This window comes from Symsagittifera roscoffensis, chromosome 9, assembly GCF_963678635.1.
Source record: "Symsagittifera roscoffensis chromosome 9, txSymRosc1.1, whole genome shotgun sequence".
In the NCBI taxonomy this organism is placed as follows: domain Eukaryota; kingdom Metazoa; phylum Xenacoelomorpha; order Acoela; family Convolutidae; genus Symsagittifera; species Symsagittifera roscoffensis.
In genome coordinates this window covers 21506993-21525490 of record NC_087070.1, presented here as the reverse complement: position 1 = coordinate 21525490, position 18498 = coordinate 21506993, and the positions used below count along the sequence as shown (strand labels likewise).

At 34.9% G+C, this 18498-nt stretch overlaps 1 protein-coding gene across 1 annotated transcript in view; it reads left to right on the top strand.

The window, feature by feature from the left end:
• The first annotated feature begins 7335 nt into the window (after positions 1-7335).
• The window catches only part of LOC134854074 (degenerin-like protein unc-105), a 42139-nt gene continuing 30976 nt past the window's right edge, over positions 7336-18498 (top strand). Inside the window, exon 1 of the mRNA XM_063870147.1 lies at positions 7336-8123. Within this exon, the coding sequence (XP_063726217.1) occupies positions 8067-8123 (57 nt within the window). The 5' untranslated portion in view covers positions 7336-8066. The remainder of the gene's footprint in view (positions 8124-18498) is intronic.

The following is an 18498-nucleotide window of genomic DNA, read 5'->3' as shown; positions in this document are numbered from 1 at the left end:
GCGGTCGAACTTCTTTTCGGTCGAAATCCTTTCTTGGTCGAACTCGGTCGAACTATTTTTCTTCGGTCAAACTTGAGACTGACTCAGTTTCGAATGTTTCATTCATTCATTTCAACCTGAAAGAGCAAAGCGAATTACAACCGTCCAAATTGCACCCTTTGTTATAAAAAGATATTGGAAGACGATTGAGCCGTGGATCGACTTATTTGTTGAAAAAACCACTGTGTCCAAAATTTTCCAAAACCATCAGGCTCGCAGCTTTTTCCAAAAAATAGTTTTCTGTTATGCGTTTTCAAAATTATAATGGTGTTTGTGAAAATCAAGCAACGTAAGTGTGGGTAACATTTTAGCAGCAGAAAAGCAGAGCTGTTTTATTCTTGTTTTCAAAAGTCTTTAACTCACCTCTAAATGCGTTATCCAATCAAGACAGTAGTCAGTCAGTAGTATCTTCACGTCCTAATAACGCAAAAGTAAAATAGGATACTTAAAAAATAATTTGGAAAAAATCAAAAATAATATTGGAATTTTCAATGTGACTAACTCAAAATGAGTTGTTTCATGAAGTTTTGTAGGCTTTGTTCTAATTTCAGAAAAAATTTACGGAAAATCAGTAGTTAATTAAAAATTATTCAAGGCAAACTTGCTACTTGAAGGCTTCAATTTATTTTGAAGCATTGTAAGCTAAAGATGCCTTCAGAAAAAATTAGAGAAGATGAAATGACCTCGGATTCTAAATTTTGCTACAAATTGAACAGTCGGTTCATCATTATCTGATATTGATGAAATTATGACCAAATTAAGGATTCGAAAAACTAATCAACTAGTTAGCTCACCTTCTTGAAAACTATTGCATAAATATTCTGGGTTTTTTACCATAAAATCATCTGAACCTTTGTCTTCATTTAAATCTCAGCAGGGCTCAGTTTTTCCAATATTTACATTTTTGTTGATTATTTTCTGCCAAAAAACTGTTTGGATATTCGTTATACGTTTATCTGATTCGAATTTAAATCAAATTGGTGTATTTTGGGTTTCATAGCTATAAGGCTATCTTATAATGAGAGTCGAAAGTCACCTTTTTATAATTGCTCAGTTTTGGAGGCATTTTGAGTTTTGCAGTTTTTTTGCAAACTCATGAAACTCAAAAAAGCCCTTCAACGTCAATTTCAATTGATTCATCATAGTGAAATCTTTTAACCTAAATAGTCTTGACTGTCGTGCAACTTGAAAAACTAGTGTGCTTGTTTTTGACCATAACACTTTTCTTCTAAGAGAAGAAACCAGCTTTGAAATTATTAAACTAGGAAATACCATGTTTAAGCTGGAACATTTGTTTGGCAAAACATCAAAGTCATATTCGTAAAAGCCTTTATAACAAACAGAAAGAACAGCCCTGCAACAGTACTGTTTTTCTGGTTTCTCTCTTTTTGTCCTGCAACAGTACTGCAAAGAACATAATACTGGTTTTTCTTCTGAAACAGTACTGATAATTCCTGGCAGAAGAATCCGGTTGGACTATCATGCAAGTTCTTTTAAAAAACATAGTTTTCGTATCACCCGTTTTTGTTGAGAGAAAAGGCCAAATTAGGGCAGGATACAAATCGCTTTTCACATTATTTGGTTTAAACTGGACATTTGCTTCCAGCATCTGAGCAATTTCCGTGAAAACTTCTGTCCTCTTGTTTTGAAATTTATCTCATAAAAACTTTGATTATTTTCTAATTTTTTTTTTATACAATTTCATCCAAATTACAAAAATATTAACTGTTCGAAATTGTAATGGGTAAGCAAAATGACAATGCCAATAACTTGCTTAGCAGTATTTAGTTTTAAGCAAAAAAATTTTGTGATAAAATCCTAAATATTTCCTACACAAGACTTTTGGGCTAAGTTATCACCTATGAGGTCACTAGTTAAATACCAATTGCCAATAGCTAGTTCGTTCAAGCTAGCTAATTGTCAATTCCAATTTAATCCAAGCTATTTTTATCAGTAAGTTTTCCAATTACTTTATTTTAGCTAATTCTGTAATTTTTTCGACCTTCCGCGAGCAAATGAAGACCTTTTTCATGGATCGGTAAATCCTTTCAAGCATCTAAGTCTCCCATCTATACTCTTTACTCTGGGAGGTAAGTAATTATCCCACTCATTCATGTAATTTAGGAGACCTATTTCCCATGCCACGCTCCTGTTACTTTCAATTTCTTCTTTTCTGCCAGTTCTGACTTCAAAAAGTTGACACTTCTGGGAAACACTCCCGTTTCTTGAGTTCAACTTGGGATTGTCTATGCAATTTTAGTCCTAAACGCTCAAACTTCATTTAAAGGTCACTCGGGGTCACCTGGGATCAATCTTCCATATTCGGATTCAGATTTCCATTGGGCCCTACCTACTAAATTTCCTTCATATCTCATTAATGTTTTCCAAGTTATCCCATTTCAAAGTTCCATTTTGAATTTTTCTGGGATAAGACTATAAACACCAACCATCGGATTTGATTGAAATTATAATACATGACGTGACCTGTCATTAAATATCAATTTCCAAAGTTTTGGCTTCTTGCCTTCAATGGTGGCCAATAAACGACTACTGTAATGTCGGGGTGGTACTATATACTCTATAGAGAATACCGGAAATAGCTGTCTATGGGGTCTGGTATGCTATGGTGAGGCTTCCCTCTTTTTAGATCTATCACATACAATTTTTTAGTCTCAATCGAACCGCTAGATATTGATTTTTAAAAGAGCTATTTGCATTTTTGGGATCCCTTTTCACTTGGGTCAGGGGGGTCCGAGGGTTCTGGATTTTTGCATGCCCGTGTCAAACCACTTCTACTAACTACCGTATGAAATTCATGAATCTTGGCATAATTTGTTCCTATTTAGGGGGGTTGGTAGACCCACTTATTTTCACTCGGATTCTAAGCTCATTAGCTTAACTATCGCCCACCTTTTAGTCATATTAGTTAATACGGACTGTAAAACTTAAATATATTTGCATGCCGTAGGTCAAGAGGTTCTTTACCTAAGTCAAATGAGGCACAGACGCTGTCGGACCCTGTGCATTGACTGCGAAGGCTGTTTCGAGAACCGCAAGACAATGAATAACGACGGGTCTATGGTTCGCCTATCGCCGAAGATAGGAGCCCAAACTTGTCAAAGGTTGGGACTGACGATAGGGAACAGCTCTATTATCTCAGAGAACTCCGACAAAATTGACGCGTTCCGATACGATTAGTTGTTATTAGAATGAGCTCCCCCGTGTTCCAATTGTCTGATGACTGCACCCACCACCTTCACACGGGGTCGAATAATAAGTGTACTAAGCTTCAAGAGATGGTCAGAGAACAATAATAAAAGCAACTTGCGCGATATCAATTGCCTTTCTACCCACTGTTCCATGTCAGAATATTGTCAAATGCGGAATCCGCAAATCCGATCTCCACGTTTTGGCCGAAAAGCTGCGCGTCCAGATTTTCGAGTATCGCCTCGTGCAGGGCCAAAAGGCTAAATGGAATTACATTGCTGAGGATACGTGTTGTCGGTCCGGATCGGAAGCCATTTACTTAACAAGGTTCAACCTCAGTATGGGGAAGGGCCTTCTCTGCTTGTTGCGGCTCACGTCCGCTATACTCTTAGATTAGTCTAGAACTTAAAACCAAAACAATCAGATATGGTGACTAAGTTTTGAATGGGTTGTACTGACATTACTTGCTAAAACTCCATCTGTCGTGCACAATGCTCGGCTATTAATATTATGAATTCTCACACTCCAAGAAAAAAAGACCGTTCGGGTTTAATGTCGAGTACAGCCAAGTCACTGTAGCTTAGTGAATATTGCATCTGCTTTCATTTGAAAGGTTGGAGAGATCAAATCACCCCGAATTGAAAATTTTATCTGAAATTCGAAAAAGACCGTTAGTTTGTTTCACTGATTAAACAAAAAGGGAGCATAGACCCCCATTGCATGACTATGGCAGTAATGGGGAGCGATGTGATGGAGAAGGAAAAACTTTTTTTTATATGAGCTTCTATTACCTCACAAAATATCAGCCTTCTAGTATGCGGGGAACCTCAAAAAAAGCATGTTTTAGAAACGTTTACTTTTTAGAAAGGCTAAATTGAGCTACAGAAAATAATTAATTTACAACTGAGCTTTTTTTGAACATTTTCACAAAGATTGTGATTTTTTTTTGTTGAATTCTCGGTATTGAATTGACTAGGTTTGTTTTGTCCTCTCACGGTTTTGAGGATGTTAACTTTTGATTTGTTACTAGGTCCGTCGAATTTCACTTGGTCTGGGAATGTTCATATTGAAGGTTTGCTTCGTTAAAAAAAACTATATTTTAGCCTAAACATTAGTAAGATCAAATTGCTGCCCTTTAGTTTTGAAAAATTTCTGACGCTTTCTTTGCACGAATTTAATTGCACGTTAGTCATCCAATTTGACCAAATTTGCAAAATTGAGAAAATTAAACGATCCCAGTAAAATATCCTTTTAGTTTGAGCTCAGGCAATTAATATAATTTAAAATCTATAGGACATCTCTTCAACAATGCGGGCCAGTAAAAAATTCGAAACTAGTCCAGAGAAAAGTAGGAAAAGTCGACAAATGTTTCGTAACTGTCTTCAAAAATTGGAACAAAAAATCTAAAAACTTGCCCTGAATAAGCGGATTGCCTTGTAAGGTCTATTGAGCAGTAAAAACATGAAACAAATGTAGAAAATAAAATAACATGAAAAAACAAATGTAAAAAAAACAAAATATATAATTTTCTAAAATTTAAACTTTTTGCAAAAACCATCCCCTCACACGCCATATAAAGTACAAAAAGATAAATTTCGCTCCTAGTAGCAAATCAATTGTGGCAAATAAACTTTCTTGAACCAATTGGAACGATTTCTAAAACGGATTAAATCTTCGCTGACGCGTTAATAGTGCGAAATATATCACGCATTAATTGTCCCAAATTGGCCAAGTTCGCAATCTTTAAACCTCCAAAGTTTTACAAAAATTGATTGCAGGTAAAATATCTTTCAAGTTTGAGCTCAGTACAGCAATAACTTTGTAATGGTATAAAAAATCTCATCAAAACTTGCTAGTCAAAAATCGATTTTTGTCCGGAGAAAAAAACCACCCCAAGCACAATGTTCCGTCACTTTCATCAAAAGTCGGATTAAAAACACATTACTGCAAAAGTTTAGAATAATCAATAATCAATATACAAAATTGAGCAAAAATCTGATTGTTGCTTTTCAAACCGCCAGTTTTGAAAACCTATTTTCAGCCGGGTACTTTTTGCCCTGAACGGGCAATTTGCCTGTAGGCCTCAAAACCATTGTAGCAATTGTCATGTGTAGAATTTATGCCAATCTCAGAGAAGCGTATGATCATATAACAGAGTGTATTTGAAAGTTGAGTACTAATGTCGAAAGTATTTTCTCTGAGCATACGCTGAACAGCTAATGTAGGAGGGGTTGGCGGGGGACGCCTTTTTTTCAGAGATTCGGCCCTCTGCCGACCCAAAGGGTCCCCTTTTTGTACTATTTTGAGATCTCCGTTTTTGGCTGACTGACCCTAAAAATTTCTAAAGGCGCCTTCGGATTGTTTTGTCTTTGAAGATCGGCTCAATGCCTAGTAGGCGAATAAGTCCAAAAGAAGCATTATTGTAGCTTTTTTGGAAATGCAGATATCTGATAACACATAGATCAAGCATAAAAAATCTGAGATATTTCTTAGATTCAAAAGTAATTACATTTCGCAGTTCTGGATCATTGATGGATAAAAAATTCACTATTAGCACCTAACTATTAGCTTGAATAAAAATTACTGCAAATCTTTTGTTATTAATAAAACTTGTCCTAAATGCCTCTTTTGAGATTCAGATCTATCATGACTTTTTGAAACCCAGCTTGAACTAACTGAAAAAAACGGGATTATAAATAAACACTGTCTGATTTTCACAAATGATGTTTCTTTGCCAGTTATCTGACAATCAAACGAATCAAAATTTCACGGAAAAAAGTAGGAAAAAAAGTATGTTTGATTGATAAGATTCAGTGTCTATTTTTATCTAGCAAATGTGAATGTCTGGAATGTCGTCTTCTGTTAGCTCGGAAATCGATATATCAATTAACTTTAGTTTGTGACGCTCTTATTTGTTGTTCATAAAGGTGAAATGAAATTTTTACTTGATTATGGTGAAAAAATTTGCAATTGTATAGCAGAATACCAAACTATGTGATGGCTCTACGTTTTTTGTCTGCAAAATATGCAAAAAAAAATCAATTTAGATACCTACAAGCTACAGTAATTTAGGGTATACCAGACATGTTTTTATTGATTAGAGGGAAGACAAACATCATCTAAAATGTTCCAGACATATTTTCAATTCCGGTATTAGGTGCCAACCTTTCTGACCAGCTAGTGTAGCATGCAGCGTAATTTTGTGCCGGATCCTTTGTTTATTATACCTGTTACTGTTACCACTGCCCTAAGAAAAACTTATTTCCAAAATTGCATATACCAATGCAAGATGAAAAGCGTCATACTACAAACAAACAACACCCTGGTAGATTTTTGAGAGAAAGAGAAAAAAAAGTTCTATATCTGCCTATTTTAAACCACCCATGTGCCTGTTTCATTCATCGCCCGTCCAAAAAGAGGAGGATACTCTAACGAAATTAATTCAACAGATACGACTTGCAATTTTGTAATCCGTTCACGCCTTGTTTCTAAATCCAGTCTCTGAAAAATGCCTACGAGGAAAAACAGTATTGGAATTCATAGTTTGTGACAGACAGTTAAAAGTGATTTTAACAATTTTCAGCCATTTTCGCTGTTCTTCAGAATCGTATTTGTTTTAGTTATTTGTTGTTGAGATTTCTTTGTTGATTGATTACCTGACAACATTTAATTTTATATTCACAATAAAAATCAAATTTAGTTCAATTTTATGAATCGAAATAGCAATGTTTTCGAATTCGCTAAAAACAATCTTCGCAAAAAATGGGTTTTACCTAGCAACCTTGGAAAAATGAATTTTTGAAGTTTCCAAAACTTTTTATTTTTTCCCCATAATTGGTTGTTTTATGAATGGTAGTTCCGTCTCCGTGTATTTCAATATTGTACGGACGTTTGTTTGCTGAGAAGTCGCGTTAAAACAAAAAAATGATTTAAGAAGTATATTAGAACAAACTTCAAAGCTAAACGTCTTTTTTACTATGGTCGGCAGAAATTGTTTACATTAGATCTTAGCGTCTTTTTAATTTTGATGTAGCAGAAGATAGCTTTTTGGGATAGTTTCGACTTGCGGTTATTTCATAAAAATGCTAATTCAATTTCATGGCTTATAAGTCCCCTGGTATGGGCACAGAATTACCTTTCAGGCCTATTCCCTCGTTGATAAATGACCATCTTCGTTTTGGTAATTGTATTTTATTATGCAAATTGGGTTGAAAGGTTTAGAAGAATTCTCATAAAATTTAGATGGATTCTTACTGCGAGCCCCGATTCTATTAACGCCCATTGAGTGCTGCCATTTTCGCCCGTTACAACTATAAAAAAAGCCCCGCAGGTGGTTCTAATTTCGAAAGTAGATCCTAATTTCAAGGCTGCTTCTTTTGATGATAAAGTTTTCAAAAAAAGAAAAGAATTATTATTAATTGAGCGCAACATTTTGTCAAACTTGAACTAAAACTAGTGTAAAAAGCTAGAAAAAACTACCCGAAAGCGTTCAGCGCCTGCAAACACTTATCGTCTAAGTGCTTTTAAAGTGTCACTTCAACGGTTGGTTGATAACTTTGATCTAATCGAGTTTAATTAAAACTAGATTAATTATTCATTGTCGTTTATCCGTCTTTTTTAACTCACCCTTTTGGGGTTGCTTTTCAGATGTATTCCTAGTTTTCAGTATTCTTGCGTAATTTTCGATCTCATTACTAAATGTTTATCCTCTACAGCTCTTCAGAAAATATTACTTTTTTTAAAAGTCATTGAATGTCCAGAGCACCAATTCGTTCAATTAATTAATCTTCAACATTTAGCCTCAAAAGAATTCTGCTGCGATGGGTTTTTGTTTGGACACTTCAATCCTGCAACAAGTTTTGGATGATTGGAAACAGGTAATTTTTCTTGTAAGCTTAGTCGAACGAAGAAGTTTCGACGATCAAATACGTTATTAATTCTGAGCAGCAAATTTTTGTTCCTGTTTTCTTTCTATACTAAAAACATTCAAGAACCCGGTAAAATACACGTACTCACGTACTCAACAGTACGTAAATGCCATAAAGTATGTTGGAAATATATTTTTCACTCCCTATGACGTTTTTATTTAATTAGGATCACGTGAAAATTTGCTGTTAAACCGTATAACCGATAACTAGAAGTTCTGTCTTCATAGTTCTTAAACAATTTGTTTCTCAAATCAAGATGGAAGATATGCATCAAATGTTAGACAGCAAAAAATCTAGATTCAGATCATGTTTAGCTCTGCTTAAATAGATTAGATAAAATCATATAAATATTCATTGTAGCTTGTTTTAAACTAATGACAGCTTCCTTCTTTTTCTGGGAAGATCTGAAGATCTACAGATATACACCCCCCCGGATTGACCAAAAATGCTTATCATACAATTCTCATAAATGGGAAATTCCTTTTCATACAATTTCATACAATTCCAAAAGTACAGAAAATTGTATGAAAACTCTACAATAAACATTTTTCCATAAATGGAAATTGTATAATAGGTGTTTTCTCTATAAATCAAAAAGTTGTTTTTTGTTTCTAAACTTATTTTCTGAAAAATTTCGTTTCGGGTTGTGTTTGCAACCGAATACAAGTGACAAAGACCTTGGTTACTCAAAGCACCAAAGGTTGGACGGTCTTACATTAAAATGCGTAAAAACGACCTGAATTGACTTGCAGATGTCTTTCACAAATGATATAACAAAAGTAACAAACTTCAAAATTTTTCAGTGATGATTTTTTTAAATTTTTGAATTTTCAATTTATTAGACAATGATCATGGCATACATAAACACGCCATACAAAAGAAATAGGAATTTTCAGCGTTTTTGAAAAAAAAACTTTAAGTGAAAAGAAAAAAAAAGCCAATATTATCGTATCCAGGACTACGTTATGCACACAAAAATTAAATTTTGCATTCAAAAATTTTTTTTCGAAAAATGTTAGTTTGCGTACAAAAATTGATTTGCGGTTGAAATAAAAAACAAAAAAAATTTTGGGCAAATTTTCAAACTTACTGAAAAAGATTTTGTGTCGCCATCAAAAATGGCCAGTCTTGCAATTTCCATATATGGAAATTGTATGGAAAGCATTTTTTCAAAAAAAATATTTTAAATCAGTTTTTTTTGTCACCAATCTGTTTAACTGTTCCCAAAAAGCCGCAGAAATGGTTTAATTTTTTTCTATCGTTTTTCGAAAATGTATGAAAATTGTGAGACAACCATTTTCTCCATACACTTGATGCATGGATTTGTATGATAATGATTTTGTTCTATGGAATTGTATGATAAGCATTTTTGGTGTTTGGAGGTCAACCCGCGACTCTGCGTAGTGTTTTGTTCATTTCTGCAACCTTGATGATGATAGAAATCGTCTAAGGCCAGTTGAGGATAACATTCTGTACTTTGGTGAAAACTGATTTTTGCTGTAATTTTGCACTTGGTTTTAAGTATAGCCCGTCTCATTTGTTTCGTCTGTGATTTAGAAGTTACCTGTATCCAGCCTGAGTTATCGCTAACGAGACCACTTCATTTTATCTAGAAATCCCGGGTTGACCAAAATGTGCAACCATACGTCGCACCATGCATGGTTCCATGGAAGCCATGAAAAACTGCCGACGTATTTTTATGTTAAAATAACACATTTTCCATGCATGGCGCGACGTATGGTTGCAAATTTTTTTTTATTATGGGGGATTTCAAATTAGACAATTTTGATAATTTTACCCGGGCTGTTGAGAATTTATATGTCACCATGGATGATTGCAATGTATGGTTACTATGGTATCATGCATGGCGCGACGTATGGATACAATGGAACCTTTTATATGAAATGAAACGTTTTCGACCGCCTGTAGAACAAAAGTCTCAGCACGAAAATCTGAATGATGAAGCTCTTATATGGCATACAGATTTTTGTATGCAAGCGGCAAAGCATAAAACACGTCGTAAAGTAAAAAGCGTTTGCATGCAAGAATCAAATTAATGCAAGCGTCATAAGAAGCAGTCTTGTTTTTCGGCCCGTTTTTTTTAGTTTTACTGTAGATGCGTTCCGATGCATCATTACACCCATCGAGGAGAAGCAAAGAAGTTGGCTGGTAAAATCTTGACTCAAACCTTGATTTCTTGTTTGCTTATCTGGACTGCTCTTTCTGCGTGATTTGTAGATCGGAGATTTTTATTCCTATTTTCTTTTGCGCCTTTTTTTTGGAGTCGTCGCTAAGGAAGGTGAGTTCAATGCCTTTCGTACAAAAAATCTAGCAAAGACAGCTGACAGGCGTTCGCTGACGTCCAAGTTTTGCTTTCAATAGTCGGAAAAGCTTCAATCCACTTATTTCCTGCTACCGCAGCAACCAAGTTGTATGTTTGGTCATCAATTGTCGCCCAGACATTAAAAGTTTGTTCTAGCACTTGGATGCTTCTTTTTTTAATTAGCGATGGTCTTATATTCGACAGCTCTCACATATGCGTTAAGTCGTTCTACATCGTTTGAGATGCCAGGCCACCAGGCAGCAAAAAATCTTAGGGCAATTTAAGTTGCCTAATAACTATTGTGAGCATCAACCTTCTTTTTTCAAACCACGGGAGAAAGAAAAAAACACTACGACAGATGATGCGTGCTTTGTATTGCCATTCTTTCGAATTTCTTATTTCAAAGTCAAAACGCTTCTGATCATTGTCTCCTTTTGCCACTCTTTATGTGTTTGAGAACATCTTGATATGCGTAGTTTGGTTTGATTTGTTTTTTGATGTCCTTTTTCTGATGTCGCAAAATAACATCTTTTTTTTTCAGACGTCTTGTCGACCTAAATTGCCATTCTTTCGGATTTCTTATTTCAACGTCAGTACGCTTCTGATCATTTTCTCCGTTTGCCACTCTTTATGTGTTTGAGAACATCTTGATATGCGTAGTTTGGTTTGATTTGTTTTTTTGATGTCCTTTTTCTGATGTCGCAAAATAACATCTTTTTTTTTCAGACGTCTTGTCGACCTAAATTGCCATTCTTTCGGATTTCTTATTTCAACGTCAGTACGCTTCTGATCATTGTCTCCTTTTGACACTCTTTATGTGTTTGAGAACAACTTGATATGCGTAGTTTGATTTGATTTGTTTTTTTGATGTCCTTTTTCTGATGTCGCAAAATAACATCTTTTTTTTCAGACGTCTTGTCGACCTAAATCGCCATTCTTTCGGATTTCTTATTTCAACGTCAGTACGCTTCTGATCATTGTCTCCTTTTGCCACTCTTTATGTGTTTGAGAACATCTTGATATGCGTAGTTTGGTTTGATTTGTTTTTTTGATGTCCTTTTTCTGATGTCGCAAAATAACATCTTTTTTTTCAGACGTCTTGTCGACCTAAATCGCCATTCTTTCGGATTTCTTATTTCAACGTCAGTACGCTTCTGATCATTGTCTCCTTTTGCCACTCTTTATGTGTTTGAGAACAACTTGATATGCGTAGTTTGGTTTGATTTGTTTTTTTGATGTCCTTTTTCTGATGTCGCAAAATAACATCTTTTTTTTCAGACGTCTTGTCGACCTAAATTGCCATTCTTTCGGATTTCTTATTTCAACGTCAGTACGCTTCTGATCATTGTCTCCTTTTGCCACTTTTAATGTGTTTGAGAACAACTTGATATGCGTAGTTTGGTTTGATTTGTTTTTTGATGTCCTTTTTCTGATGTCGCAAAATAACATCTTTTTTTTTCAGACGTCTTGTCGACCTAAATTGCCATTCTTTCGGATTTCTTATTTCAACGTCAGTACGCTTCTGATCATTTTCTCCGTTTGCCACTCTTTATGTGTTTGAGAACATCTTGATATGCGTAGTTTGGTTTGATTTGTTTTTTTGATGTCCTTTTTCTGATGTCGCAAAATAACATCTTTTTTTTTCAGACGTCTTGTCGACCTAAATTGCCATTCTTTCGGATTTCTTATTTCAACGTCAGTACGCTTCTGATCATTGTCTCCTTTTGACACTTTTTATGTGTTTGAGAACAACTTGATATGCGTAGTTTGGTTTGATTTGTTTTTTTGATGTCCTTTTTCTGATGTCGCAAAATAACATCTTTTTTTTCAGACGTCTTGTCGACCTAAATCGCCATTCTTTCGGATTTCTTATTTCAACGTCAGTACGCTTCTGATCATTGTCTCCTTTTGCCACTCTTTATGTGTTTGAGAACATCTTGATATGCGTAGTTTGGTTTGATTTGTTTTTTTGATGTCCTTTTTCTGATGTCGCAAAATAACATCTTTTTTTTCAGACGTCTTGTCGACCTAAATCGCCATTCTTTCGGATTTCTTATTTCAACGTCAGTACGCTTCTGATCATTGTCTCCTTTTGCCACTCTTTATGTGTTTGAGAACAACTTGATATGCGTAGTTTGGTTTGATTTGTTTTTTTGATGTCCTTTTTCTGATGTCGCAAAATAACATCTTTTTTTTCAGACGTCTTGTCGACCTAAATTGCCATTCTTTCGGATTTCTTATTTCAACGTCAGTACGCTTCTGATCATTGTCTCCTTTTGCCACTTTTAATGTGTTTGAGAACAACTTGATATGCGTAGTTTGGTTTGATTTGTTTTTTGATGTCCTTTTTCTGATGTCGCAAAATAACATCTTTTTTTTTCAGACGTCTTGTCGACCTAAATTGCCATTCTTTCGGATTTCTTATTTCAACGTCAGTACGCTTCTGATCATTTTCTCCGTTTGCCACTCTTTATGTGTTTGAGAACATCTTGATATGCGTAGTTTGGTTTGATTTGTTTTTTTGATGTCCTTTTTCTGATGTCGCAAAATAACATCTTTTTTTTTCAGACGTCTTGTCGACCTAAATTGCCATTCTTTCGGATTTCTTATTTCAACGTCAGTACGCTTCTGATCATTGTCTCCTTTTGACACTTTTTATGTGTTTGAGAACAACTTGATATGCGTAGTTTGGTTTGATTTGTTTTTTTGATGTCCTTTTTCTGATGTCGCAAAATAACATCTTTTTTTTCAGACGTCTTGTCGACCTAAATTGCCATTCTTTCGGATTTCTTATTTCAACGTCAGTACGCTTCTGATCATTGTCTCCTTTTGCCACTTTTAATGTGTTTGAGAACAACTTGATATGCGTAGTTTGGTTTGATTTGTTTTTTGATGTCCTTTTTCTGATGTCGCAAAATAACATCTTTTTTTTTTCAGACGTCTTGTCGACCTAAATTGTCATTCTTTCGGATTTCTTATTTCAACGTCAGTACGCTTCTGATCATTTTCTCCGTTTGCCACTCTTTATGTGTTTGAGAACATCTTGATATGCGTAGTTTGGTTTGATTTGTTTTTTTGATGTCCTTTTTCTGATGTCGCAAAATAACATCTTTTTTTTTCAGACGTCTTGTCGACCTAAATTGCCATTCTTTCGGATTTCTTATTTCAACGTCAGTACGCTTCTGATCATTGTCTCCTTTTGACACTTTTTATGTGTTTGAGAACATCTTGATATGCGTAGTTTGGTTTGATTTGTTTTTTTGATGTCCTTTTTCTGATGTCGCAAAATAACATCTTTTTTTTCAGACGTCTTGTCGACCTAAATCGCCATTCTTTCGGATTTCTTATTTCAACGTCAGTACGCTTCTGATCATTGTCTCCTTTTGCCACTCTTTATGTGTTTGAGAACAACTTGATATGCGTAGTTTGGTTTGATTTGTTTTTTTGATGTCCTTTTTCTGATGTCGCAAAATAACATCTTTTTTTTCAGACGTCTTGTCGACCTAAATTGCCATTCTTTCGGATTTCTTATTTCAACGTCAGTACGCTTCTGATCATTGTCTCCTTTTGCCACTTTTAATGTGTTTGAGAACAACTTGATATGCGTAGTTTGGTTCGATTTGTTTTTTTGATGTCCTTTTTCTGATGTCGCAAAATAACATTTTTTTTTCCAGACGTCTTGTCGACCTAAATTGCCATTCTTTCGGATTTCTTATTTCAACGTCAGTACGCTTCTGATCATTGTCTCCTTTTGCCACTCTTTATGTGTTTGAGAACATCTTGATATGCGTAGTTTGGTTTGATTTGTTTTTTTGATGTCCTTTTTCTGATGTCGCAAATTAACATCTTTTTTTTCAGACGTCTTGTCGATAAATTGCCATTCTTTCGGATTTCTAATTTCAACGTCAGTACGCTTCTGATCATTGTCTCCCTTTGCCACTCTTTATGTGTTTGAGAACAACTTGATATGCGTAGTTTGGTTTGATTTGTTTTTTTGATGTCCTTTTTCTGATGTCGAAAAATAACATCTTTTTTTTCAGACGTCTTGTCGACCTAAATTGCCATTCTTTCGGATTTCTTATTTCAACGTCAGTACGCTTCTGATCATTGTCTCCTTTTGCCACTCTTTATGTGTTTGAGCACATCTTGATATGCGTAGTTTGGTTTGATTTGTTTTTTTGATGTCCTTTTTCTGATGTCGCAAAATAACATCTTTTTTTTCAGACGTCTTGTCGACCTAAATCGCCATTCTGTCGGATTTCTTATTTCAACGTCAGTACGCTTCTGATCATTGTCTCCTTTTGCCACTCTTTATGTGTTTGAGAACAACTTGATATGCGTAGTTTGGTTTGATTTGTTTTTTTGATGTCCTTTTTCTGATGTCGCAAAATAACATCTTTTTTTTTCAGACGTCTTGTCGACCTAAATTGCCATTCTTTCGGATTTCTTATTTCAACGTCAGTACGCTTCTGATCATTGTCTCCTTTTGCCACTTTTAATGTGTTTGAGAACAACTTGATATGCGTAGTTTGGTTTGATTTGTTTTTTTGATGTCCTTTTTCTGATGTCGCAAAATAACATCTTTTTTTTCAGACGTCTTGTCGACCTAAATTGCCATTCTTTCGGATTTCTTATTTCAACGTCAGTACGCTTCTGATCATTGTCTCCTTTTGCCACTCTTTATGTGTTTGAGAACAACTTGATATGCGTAGTTTGGTTTGATTTGTTTTTTTTGATGTCCTTTTTCTGATGTCGCAAAATAACATCTTTTTTTTCAGACGTCTTGTCGACCTAAATTGCCATTCTTTCGGATTTCTTATTTCAACGTCAGTACGCTTCTGATCATTGTCTCTTTTTGCCACTCTTTATGTGTTTGAGAACATCTTGATATGCGTAGTTTGGTTTGATTTGTTTTTTTGATGTCCTTTTTCTGATGTCGCAAAATAACATCTTTTTTTTTCAGACGTCTTGTCGATAAATTGCCATTCTTTCGGATTTCTAATTTCAACGTCAGTACGCTTCTGATCATTGTCTCCTTTTGCCACTCTTTATGTGTTTGAGAACAACTTGATATGCGTAGTTTGGTTTGATTTGTTTTTTTGATGTCCTTTTTCTGATGTCGCAAAATAACATCTTTTTTTTCAGACGTCTTGTCGACCTAAATTGCCATTCTTTCGGATTTCTTATTTCAACGTCAGTACGCTTCTGATCATTTTCTCCTTTTGCCACTCTTTATGTGTTTGAGAACAACTTGATATGCGTAGTTTGGTTTGATTTGTTTTTTTGATGTCCTTTTTCTGATGTCGCAAACTAACATCTTTTTTTTCAGACGTCTTGTCGACCTAAATTGCCATTCTTTCGGATTTCTTATTTCAAAGTCAGTACACTTCTGATCATTGTCTCCTTTTGCCACTCTTTACGTGTTTGAGAACATCTTGATATGCGTAGTTTGGTTTGATTTGTTTTTTTGATGTCCTTTTTCTGATGTCGCAAAATAACATCTTTTTTTTTCAGACGTCTTGTCGACCTAAATTGCCATTCTTTCGGATTTCTTATTTCAACGTCAGTACGCTTCTGATCATTGTCTCCTTTTGCCACTCTTTATGTGTTTGAGAACATCTTGATATGCGTAGTTTGGTTTGATTTGTTTTTTTGATGTCCTTTTTCTGATGTCGCAAAATAACATCTTTTTTTTCAGACGTCTTGTCGACCTAAATCGCCATTCTTTCGGATTTCTTATTTCAACGTCAGTACGCTTCTGATCATTGTCTCCTTTTGCCACTCTTTATGTGTTTGAGAACAACTTGATATGCGTAGTTTGGTTTGATTTGTTTTTTTGATGTCCTTTTTCTGATGTCGCAAAATAACATTTTTTTTTCCAGACGTCTTGTCGACCTAAATTGCCATTCTTTCGAATTTCTTATTTCAACGTCAGTACGCTTCTGATCATTGTCTCCTTTTGCCACTTTTAATGTGTTTGAGAACAACTTGATATGCGTAGTTTGGTTCGATTTGTTTTTTTGATGTCCTTTTTCTGATGTCGCAAAATAACATTTTTTTTCCAGACGTCTTATCGACCTAAATTGCCATTCTTTCGGATTTCTTATTTCAACGTCAGTACGCTTCTGATCATTGTCTCCTTTTGCCACTCTTTATGTGTTTGAGAACATCTTGATATGCGTAGTTTGGTTTGATTTGTTTTTTTGATATCCTTTTTCTGATGTCGCAAAATAACATCTTTTTTTTTCAGACGTCTTGTCGATAAATTGCCATTCTTTCGGATTTCTAATTTCAACGTCAGTACGCTTCTGATCATTGTCTCCTTTTGCCACTCTTTATGTGTTTGAGAACATCTTGATATGCGTAGTTTGGTTTGATTTGTTTTTTTGATGTCCTTTTACTGATGTCGCAAAATAACATCTTTTTTTTCAGACGTCTTGTCGACCTAAATTGCCATTCTTTCGAATTTCTTATTTCAACGTCAGTACGCTTCTGATCATTGTCTCCTTTTGCCACTCTTTATGTGTTTGAGAACATCTTGATATGCGTAGTTTGGTTTGATTTGTTTTTTTGATGTCCTTTTTCTGATGTCGCAAAATAACATCTTTTTTTTCAGACGTCTTGTCGACCTAAATTGCCATTCTTTCGGATTTCTTATTTCAACGTCAGTACGCTTCTGATCATTGTCTCCTTTTGCCACTTTTAATGTGTTTGAGAACAACTTGATATGCGTAGTTTGGTTCGATTTGTTTTTTTGATGTCCTTTTTCTGATGTCGCAAAATAACATCTTTTTTTTCAGACGTCTTGTCGACCTAAATTGCCATTCTTTCGGATTTCTTATTTCAACGTCAGTACGCTTCTGATCATTGTCTCCTTTTGCCACTCTTTATGTGTTTGAGAACATCTTGATATGCGTAGTTTGGTTTGATTTGTTTTTTTGATGTCCTTTTTCTGATGTCGCAAAATAACATCTTTTTTTTTCAGACGTCTTGTCGATAAATTGCCATTCTTTCGGATTTCTTATTTCAACGTCAGTACGCTTCTGATCATTGTCTCCTTTTGCCACTCTTTATGTTTTGAGAACATCTTGATATGCGTAGTTTGGTTTGATTTGTTTTTTTGATGTCCTTTTTCTGATGTCGCAAAATAACATCTTTTTTTTTTCAGACGTCTTGTCGACCTAAATTGCCATTCTTTCGGATTTCTTATTTCAACGTCAGTACGCTTCTGATCATTGTCTCCTTTTGCCACTCTTTATGTTTTGAGAACATCTTGATATGCGTAGTTTGGTTTGATTTGTTTTTTTGATGTCCTTTTTCTGATGTCGCAAAATAACATCTTTTTTTTTCAGACGTCTTGTCGATAAATTGCCATTCTTTCGGATTTCTTATTTCAACGTCAGTACGCTTCTGATCATTGTCTCCTTTTGCCACTTTTTATGTTTTGAGAACATCTTGATATGCGTAGTTTGGTTTGATTTGTTTTTTTGATGTCCTTTTTCTGATGTCGCAAAATAACATCTTTTTTTTTTCAGACGTCTTGTCGACCTAAATTGCCATTCTTTCGGATTTCTTATTTCAACGTCAGTACGCTTCTGATCATTGTCTCCTTTTGCCACTCTTTATGTGTTTGAGAACATGTTGATATGCGTAGTTTGGTTTGATTTGTTTTTTTGATGTCCTTTTTCTGATGTCGCAAAATAACATCTTTTTTTTTCAGACGTCTTGTCGACCTAAATTGCCATTCTTTCGGATTTCTTATTTCAACGTCAGTACGCTTCTGATCATTGTCTCCTTTTGCCACTCTTTATGTGTTTGAGAACATGTTGATATGCGTAGTTTGGTTTGATTTGTTTTTTTGATGTCCTTTTTCTGATGTCGCAAAATAACATCTTTTTTTTTCAGACGTCTTGTCGACCTAAATTGCCATTCTTTCGGATTTCTTATTTCAACGTCAGTACGCTTCTGATCATTGTCTCCTTTTGCCACTCTTTATGTGTT